This window comes from Cebus imitator, unplaced genomic scaffold (genome assembly GCF_001604975.1).
Source record: "Cebus imitator isolate Cc_AM_T3 unplaced genomic scaffold, Cebus_imitator-1.0 Scaffold79, whole genome shotgun sequence".
NCBI lineage: Eukaryota > Metazoa > Chordata > Mammalia > Primates > Cebidae > Cebus > Cebus imitator.
In genome coordinates, this window is record NW_016107394.1 from 6,912,030 (window position 1) to 6,921,240 (window position 9,211).

At 53.1% G+C, this 9,211-nt stretch overlaps 1 protein-coding gene across 3 annotated transcripts in view; it reads left to right on the top strand.

Annotated features, from left to right (window-relative positions):
- Positions 1-9,211, top strand: part of MYO7A (myosin VIIA) — a 90,964-nt gene that overhangs the window by 62,959 nt on the left and 18,794 nt on the right. For all 3 annotated transcript variants that reach the window (XM_017533058.2, XM_037740143.1, XM_037740144.1), the window contains 5 exons: positions 808-934; positions 1,497-1,616; positions 2,240-2,413; positions 3,245-3,472; positions 6,990-7,160. In XM_017533058.2, the coding sequence (XP_017388547.1) occupies positions 808-934; positions 1,497-1,616; positions 2,240-2,413; positions 3,245-3,472; positions 6,990-7,160 (820 nt within the window). The remainder of the gene's footprint in view (positions 1-807; positions 935-1,496; positions 1,617-2,239; positions 2,414-3,244; positions 3,473-6,989; positions 7,161-9,211) is intronic.

The window sequence follows — 9,211 nt, forward strand, 5'->3', positions numbered from 1 at the left end:
AGACGGGTTTCACCATGTTGACCAGGATGGTCTCGATCTCTTGACCTCGTGATCCACCCGCCTCGGCCTCCCAAAGTGCTGGGATTACAGGCTTGAGCCACCGCGCCCGGCCCCACAGCTGGCATTTATAAGGGGCTCACTATACCTGGCACTATGCTAGGTGCGTCATAAGCCTTGGCTCATTCATCTTCACAGCAGTCTTGTAAGGATTCCTTTAAAATGAACACCAAATATTACCTTGATTGTTTTCATCCCATTACAAAAGTCATACATTCAAACAGTATAGAAATATGCCTTAAATGTTCAAACATCACAGAAATATACCAGAGACAAAGTTTCTACTCATTCCATCCCCCATTGACACCCCAGAATGCTTTTCCTGTTTCTGCTCTGTCTGTTGCCATGGGTAGAAGCTGCACCTGCTGCCACGTCTACGGGCTGGTGTCAGAGAGGCGAACTCACCTGCTTGGGCCACCACTGGTCAGGAAGGAGGCGAGGCAGTGACTGTGCTGCTCATCAGCATGGTCACCAGTAGTCGTGGCCGCTGAGTCCAGAGCAGGATACTCACCACCCTGGATGGTGGGACCCTGGCTGTGGGATCTGGATCGGAGTTGGAGATGTGCTTTATGCCTAATGATCCTGTCTCCAAAGTCAGAGCTGCCACCTAGCATCACTCTGCCTCCTCCTGGGTGGTCTTGGCAAATTGGAGAGGACAGCTATGTGGTGTCCCACTGTCTGCTGGGAGGAGGTGGGGGCCGGGGCTGTTCTCTGGGTGATTCCCTCTCCCTTGCCCCACTGCCTGTCCAGGGATGAGATCTACTGCCAGATCAGCAAGCAGCTGACACACAACCCCTCCAAGAGCAGCTATGCCCGGGGCTGGATCCTCGTGTCTCTCTGTGTCGGCTGTTTCGCCCCCTCCGAGAAGTTTGTCAAGGTAGGAAAGTGCTTGGCCTCCTGGAGTGGGAAGGGGAGCCAGGCCCTGTCCCAGCACTGTGGGGAGAGCAAGAGCCAGGGGCTCCAAAGGGCCTGGTCACAAGGCCCACCTGGCCACCCCACCCGCTGGGCCCCATCTTCCTAGCACCCCCTCCTTGCGGGAAGCCACTGCTTTGCCCCATACTCCCCTCAGCACCATTCTACTTTGGAGGATGCTGAGTCTGACAGGAGCATGTCCTGGGCCCTCTGCACCATTGTCTTGGGGCAGGCCCTGAGCTCTGGGGTTAGAGTGGAGCAGGTCATGGCAGAACTAACCTGACTGGCTGATGCTGTAAAGGGGTATGGGGAGGAGCCACTAGGCTGAGCTAGGGGGAGGTTGGGGAGGCTGCAGATGTGGCTGGAAATAGGCAGTGGAGGTGTGAGAGTGGGGAAGCCACCGAAAGCAGCCTGGCCTGGAGGAGCAGCCTCCCAGTGGCGGGGAAGGCCTGGAGGCTGCCCTCACAAAACACATGGTGAGCCCTGGGGCTGCAGTGGGGCTGCTTCAGTGGGTGCTCTGGCTGCAGTACCTGCGGAACTTCATCCATGGGGGCCCTCCTGGCTATGCCCCGTACTGTGAGGAGCGCCTGAGGAGGACCTTTGTCAATGGAACACGGACACAGCCGCCCAGCTGGCTGGAGCTGCAGGTTCGTGCGTGTGAGTGCATGTGCTTGTGTGCGTGTGCGCACGAGTGTGTGCTTGTGTGTGCGTGTACGTGTGTGCTCTTGTGTGTGTATGTGCATGAGTGCGTGTGTGCATGAGTGCATGTGTGCTTGTGTGTGTGTCCAGTGCACTCAGGTGCCCCAGAAACACTCCCTGCTTCGGGACTCTGTGGTTCCTCAAGCACCCACCCTCAAGTTCTGGAACCCCAGGCCCATGGGAGCAGAAAAGCTCCCAAAGGATAAGGGAGTTCATTTGCTGGGCTTATGGTCAAGGCGACTTGCGCAAGGGAGAGTCCCTCTGTGTCTCAATTGCTTTACCTGCCACGTGGTAAAGGTTATATGAAGTGAATCAGAGGCCCCTGGCCCATGTCAGTCCTGACCTCTCAATCCCAGGCCCTGGCTCAGGGGTTCTAAAGGTCCCATTGGGGTGGGGTGCACAGCAGGGCTCCCTAGACACCTGTGACAGGGACAGGCAGTGTCCCAGTGAGGTGCTGGGGCCTGGGGCTCCGGGGAAGCTCCCACCCCACAGAAAACAGAGAGCCAGAGTCCAGAGGGGCAAGCGGGTCTGAAGGGAAGGGACCTCACAAACCCTCTTGGGGCACTTCCAGGCCACCAAGTCCAAGAAGCCAATCATGTTGCCCGTGACATTCATGGACGGGACCACCAAGACCCTGCTGACAGACTCAGCGACCACTGCCAAGGAGCTCTGCAACGCGCTGGCCGACAAGATCTCTCTCAAGGACCGCTTCGGGTTCTCCCTCTACATTGCCCTGTTTGACAAGGTATGGCCTCCCGTAAGCGCCTCCTCCCAGCCCCACTCCAGGCAGTCCAGTGCTGCCTCCTACTGGCCGGGGCTACTCACCCTAGAGCACCTCGACTTCCCCCTGAGCCCTCTGCCCGACTCCTTAGAACCGCCCAGAGCTCCTCAGCCCCAGAGAGAAAGCCCAGCAGTAGGATGCCCTCAGTCCTGCATGCCCAGGCCCAGTTATCCTCTCCTGGAGCTGAAGGAAGGGTACGGCACAGGGAGATGGGAGGCCTGCGCAGCCCTCACGTGCAAATGGGAATGGAATTCCCTGTCCGGTTGCTATGGCGGCTGATGGAGAAACTCCTCAGCAAGCGGGAATTCCTTCACACTTGGCCCTCAAGCAGCAGGAACAAGGGCAACCCGCAGACTCACCTCGGAGGCGGGAGCCGCCTCAGCGGAGCGGGACGTGGGGCTTGGGTGATTTTGCCTCCACCCCCGGCAACACCGTGCGCAGCAGAGGGGCCCCCTGCCCGCACGCCCAGAGAGGTACCTTGTGACTGGACACAGTTTGCCTGGATTTTTTTCACCGATTCCCCTGTGTTTCCAGGGAGACTCTGTCCAGTTTCCCAAAAGGCTTCCACTAGAAAATGGGAATTTCCTCGTTACGGTGCCCAGAACGGAGGCTAGGAAGGCAACGGTGGGCTCAGAGCCCAGGGCTAGGATCTGGTCTGCCTCCTGTGGGCCCTGCACGCATCCCTGCCCCTCTCTGGGCCTCGGTTTTCTGTCTGAACTGACCGTTGGCACCGTCGAGGCTCCTCGTAGTCCTTCCCTGACTCCGTGCCTGCTCACCTCCCCGCTGTGCCCGCAGGTGTCCTCCCTGGGCAGTGGCAGCGACCACGTCATGGACGCCATCTCCCAGTGCGAGCAGTACGCCAAGGAGCAGGGCGCCCAGGAGCGCAACGCCCCCTGGAGGCTCTTCTTCCGCAAAGAGGTCTTCACGCCCTGGCACAGCCCCTCCGAGGACAACGTGGCCACCAACCTCATCTACCAGCAGGTGGTGCGAGGAGTCAAGTTTGGGGAGTACAGATGTGAGAAGGTGAGCGGGAGCGGATCTTCCGCCAGGGGGCTTGACTCACAGCCGCCTGTTTTCCACGTTTGGGCCTAGAGCTCCTCTGTGAGCCATCATTAGCGCAGGCTGAGGTGAGCCTGACTGTGGTCAGCCTCTCCAGGCTCCTAAATGTACACGGCCTACCTCAGGGGGGCGGTCAGGAGAGGCGAGATCGCGGGAGCAAGGGCTTCTGAGGAATGTCCTGAACTCCGCCAGTGGAGGAGGCCCCCACACTGCTGCAGTGATTGTGCTGCCACAGAGGACGTGCCTCAGGACCTGCTGCACTGTTCTGAGTGAGTCTAGTAAGCACTGCTCTAAATGAGAAAGATAGCCATTCCTCGAGATCAGAACTTGCAAATGTGTATTTTTTTTTTTCTCCTTCTGTGGACAGGAGTTACGCGGTTCTTTTGTTTTTGATAATGGTAATGGTTGCTATGGTTCTGTTGGTGATTGTGATGGATGGATGAGAAAGGAGGTGATGGAAATCAAGAGGATGGTTGGTGGTGGTAACATTGGTAGAGGTAGTGATGGAGTTGTTGGTGCTGATGGTGATGGTGGAGGTAGTGATGGTCTTGTTGGTAGTGATGATGGTGGTGGTGGTGGAGCAGTGATGATGGTGGTGATGGTGGAGGCAGTGATGATGTTGGTGATGGTGTTGTTGGTGCTGATGGTGATGGTGGAGGTAGTGATGGTCTTGTCGGTAGTGATGATGGTGGTGATGGTGTTGTTGGTGCTGATGGTGATGGTGGAGGTAGTGATGGTCTTGTTAGTAGTGATGGTGGTGGTGATGGTGGAGGCAGTGATGATGGTGGTGATAGTGTTGTTGGTAGTGATGATGGTGATGGTGGGTTGAGGTAGTAACAGTGTCGGTAGTGATGATGGTGATGGTTGAGGTAGTGGTGGTAGTTTTGTTGGTTGTGTTTTTTTTGGATTTTCTTATGTTTATTAAGATTTGAATTATTGTTAAAACGCTTTCCACATTCGCCACATTCATAGCGTTTCTCTCCAGTGTGAATTATTTTATAGTGATTAAGTTCCCAGTTAAGGTGAAAGGTCTTTCCACATTCATTACACGTAAAGGGCCTCTCTATAGAATGAGTTTTCTGATGTTTAGTCAAGTTTGGCCGATATTTAAAGGTTTTTTCACAAGTCATACATTGGTAAGGTCTCTCTCCTGTGCTGATTCTTCGATGTTGTATTAGATCTGACATCCTGGCAAAGGTCTTTTTACAATTACTACAAATAAAAGATTTCCTTCCAATATGGATTTGTTGGTGGCGAGGAAGATCCTTGCACTGGGCAAAGGCTTTTTTACATTCATTACATGAAAAGGACTTCTCTCCAGTATGAGTTTTCTAATGTTTATTAAGATTTGAGATGCTTTTAAAAGATTTCTCACAAACATCACGTTTGTGGGGTTTCTCTCCTCTATGAGTTCTTTGGTGTAGAATAAATTTGGAGTATGGATTGAATTCCTTTTTGCAATAATTACATGTGTAATATTTCTTTCTAGTATGAATTAATAGATGTTGAGTTTTTTCTGAGAAATAGCAAAAGGTTTCCACAAAAGTTACAGGAAAAGGGCTTCCTTTGAGTAAGAGTTTTTTGATGCTGTGTCAGGTTTAGTCTCTGGCCAACATGAAACCTCTGATGTATTGGGAGGGATGAGAGAAACCCGAAGGCCTTTTGACGTACATCACATTTGTATGGCTTCAGTCCACTGTGCATGCTCTGATGTTGCATAACCTTTGAAAGTCTGTTAAAAGTTTCGCCACATTGGTTACATTCAAAGTGTTTATATAGCGTACAAATTTTCTGGAGCATTGTAAATGATAAGCTATGCCTAAAGTCCTCTGTATTTTCACCATATCTGTGAGCTTCCCCTACCTGATAGATTTTCTGATGTCCATTAAGTTGTGAGATATGCCCCAAAGCCATGCCACAGTCATCACATTCATAATGCTGGACAGAAGTACCACGTTTTCGGTATTCTCCATGGTGAAAGCTTTGTCTGAAGCCATCCACGGATTCCTTGAAGGCACGAAATGTTGCCAGTGCTGGTTGACATGCTGGACAGGGAATACCTGTCACCTCTCTCTCCATCATCCAGCACTGCTTCCCTTCTTCAAAGAGGACAAGCAAGGAGGAAGGACCCTGAAGACCCTCAGTGGCCCTTTTCAGCAGGAAGTAGCTACAGAGGATGACCTCTGCCCCATCTCCCAAAAGATTTCTGGGTCCCAGCTCCTTGAGGGAGAAATGTAGGAGTAGACAGTCAGATATGAGCAGGTACGACGGGGAGGTATCCATGTTGGAAAGAATTCCCCGGAACATGTCTTAGGATGCCCAGTACTCACTCCATGGTTGAGCTATCAGAATGTTGTAAACTAGATCCTGATAAGGAAGGAAAAAGGCGAAAAGGGAATTCCTGAGAGCCAAGCAGGCACAACGAGTACAAAATTGTCTGCTCTACCTTCCTGGGGTGGCGGTAAGAAGCAGTGCCACCATTAGATAGGATTGGTATTGATCACTGGTTCCCATGCATGTGCATTAAGCACAGTAAGGGAGGATCCTGCAAACTTTGGTGAGAACTGGATAAAGAACTGAGGCAACAAATGATCCCAATGCACAATGTCATGGGGGTGTTTCCAGCAGGGTCAGCCCACTTCTCTCCTGGAGTGTACTTGTACTTCCCCAATAAAACTTTTGCTTGGTTTACAAAAAAAAGAAAAATGATAATGGTGGTGATAATGGTGGTACTGGTGGTGGGAAGCAGATATTCAGGCAGAATGCATTAGTATAGACACATCAGTTGCTAAAATTCTGAAATATTCCAAGCTAGTTTGAAAATATCTGTTGCCTTCAAGGTCCCCAAGAGCCTTTCGCTATGCCCTTGCTGCTGGAGGCCTGCGGAGCCTTAGGTAGGCATCACAGGGGCTGCTGTGCACCAGGCCAGGCAGAGAAGGGGCAGATGCCCAGTGGCCACTTGGCTCTCTGAACCCTCTGCAGTAGATCCTGCCAGCTGTTAACCACTTTAACTATCCCCCCAGTGCTTAACGACAGTGATGGAGGCAGTCACAGTGATACACTCCTCTCACTCTGACCCTCCAGCAGGCCCCAGGTCTCCCATTCTCCAAGGCAGACACTTCCTCCTCTGCTGTTTGGCAGCTCCAGTCACTGTCTCACAGGGCTGAGTGTGCAGTGGCTACTTGATGGGCTGCCTTGTTTTTTGGGTCACTTCGTGTGCCCCTGGGCAGAGTCCAGCTCCATGCCAGTGCTAAAGGGACCCAGGAAAAAGTGAGAGTGTGGCTTTACCTTTGGGGAGCTCATGGTTCCTCTGAGCAGACAAGAATTTCCTGGTGAATCAGTGAGAAGCCTGGGTCCCAAAGGCCAGGCTCTGAGAGCTACCGGAGGCAGGGCAGGCAGAGAGGCCTGGAGCCTCTGGTGGTTTAGAAGGGCTTCCTGGAGGACCTGGGCCAATGCATGACCGAGGCCTCCCCCCACCTAGGAGGACGACCTGGCTGAGCTGGCCTCCCAGCAGTACTTTGTGGACTATGGCTCTGAGATGATCCTGGAGCGCCTCCTGAACCTCGTGCCCACCTACATCCCTGACCGTGAGATCACACCCCTGAAGACGCTGGAGAAGTGGGCCCAGCTGGCCATTGCCGCCCACAAGAAGGTAGAAGGGCTGGGAGGAGTCGTAAAGAAGGGACGTGGACTCAAACAACCAAGGAGGTCCCAGTCCTCACCTGAACCTGTCTGTTGGGGTTGCAGGGGATGGGATGGCACCTGACCTTCTGCCTCCCAGTGGCCCTTCCTTCATTGGCCATCAGCTCACTCATTCTCCTGCCATCTGTGTGCCAGGCACACAGAGGGGATCACACTTAACCCTGCAGCCTCTGTGGGGCCACAGGTATCGGGGCCCCCTTTCCTGGTCTTGTGCCAGCCACTTGTTGGTGCTGCAGCTTCCAGGGCTTAGGAGTGGCGGTGGCCACTAGACACAGCTTCAGGAAGTGCACCTCCTTCTTCCTAAAAGAACTTCAGCCCAACTTCCTGCCTGGGGAGCTTGAGGGACAGACCCCCTTGACCGCCTTGCTTGGAGCCCAGGCCCATAACCAGCCACGAGTGGTTCCCTCCCAAGCTAAGGACCTGTCCAAATAGAGCAGGGGTGTTCAGATGGGGAGAAGGTGGGGCACTGGCTGCTGGTAGGGGACCCAAGGCCTCCTCATTTCCATGGCACTGGCTGTGCAAGAGAATTGTCCCTGCACATAAGTCTAGGGCTCCACAGTCTGAGGGTGCCACAGACTGTGAGGCGTCTGTCCTCACCTGGGAGCTCTGTGCGTTCTCTGGTCAGCTCCCCACAAGGCTCTGCTCCCCTGAATCCTGAGTGCTCCCTGTGCCAGCTTCTTCATCCAGGCCTGCTTCCCCAAGGCCCTCACCCCACTGAGCCTCCCTTCAGAGAAGAAGCGTGTCCTCCCTGCCACCCCTGTGCCCCTCAAGTGAGAGCCCTGCTCTTCATCCTCAGCCACCTCCTCTCCCTTGGCATCTGCTTCAGCCTGTCCCGCTGCCTCTCAAACAGCTGCAGCCTCCACCCCCACCTCCCTAAGGACTCTCTCAGGGTTCACTGCCATTGTGGCATGTGTGTGGGCTGCTGTTATTATGCATTCGTTTTATTTTGGGCCCTTGCCATGTGCTGGGCATCATACCAGGACCTGGAGACACAGTGCTTTGTGGGACAGACATGGTTTCTGCCCTTTGGAGCCCACTGCTGAGCTGGGTCTCTCCTGGACTGGAGCTCCTCGGCATGTCTCTCCTGGAGCCCTGGGCCAGGCCCCTCATTTGGCAATCACAGTTTTTGTAGGGTGGGAGGGTGCATTGTTCATTTTCTAGGTCTGCCATAACCAAGTGTCACAGACTAGGTGGTTTCAACAACAGAAATAAATGTATTTCCTTCCAGTTCTGGAGCCTGGAGCTCCAAGATCAAGATGTCCACAGGGTGCTTTCTCCTGAGGCTTCTCCCCTCGGCCTGCAGATGGCAGTCTTCTCCATCTGTCACCACACGGTGACGCGTGCACATGCACCTCTGTATCCACATATCCTCTTCTCAAAAGGTCACTGGTCATATCGGATTACAGCCCACCTCAAAGATCTCATTAGTGACCTCTTTAAAGACCTTATCTCCAAATAGGGTTGCATTCTGGTTGCTGGGGTGAGGACATTAATATGCAAATATGGCGGGTGGGGGAAGGAAGCACACAGTTCAGTCCATAACAGAGAAGTGTTTTGAAAACATCTTATTTTGAAATAATTTCGAATGTACAGAGAAGTTCCACATTCAAAAAAATAGGACTGCTGGGCGCACTTCACTTCCCAGATTCGCCAGGTGACAGCCACACTTGCTCTGTGATTTTTATCTCCGCCTACATATGTATTCTTTTCTCTGAGTCGTTTGAGCTTGGGTTGGTGACATCGAGCCCTTTGTCTCTGAATTCTCACTGCTCTCAGGATGGCACCCGTCATGGCCTCTCTTGTGAGTGGAGATGGGGCTGTCTGTGAGCTGGCATACACATGCACCCTTATCTACACCTGTGCCTACATAGTATAAAGGCCAGGCTTTCATTCTGACCCCTCCAATGCCACCCCAACACCCCAGAGTTCTCATTAGGGCTTGGGAGAATATTTTTAGAGAAACACAATGCTGGTGCTTTTGTATCTTTTTTTTTTTTTTTT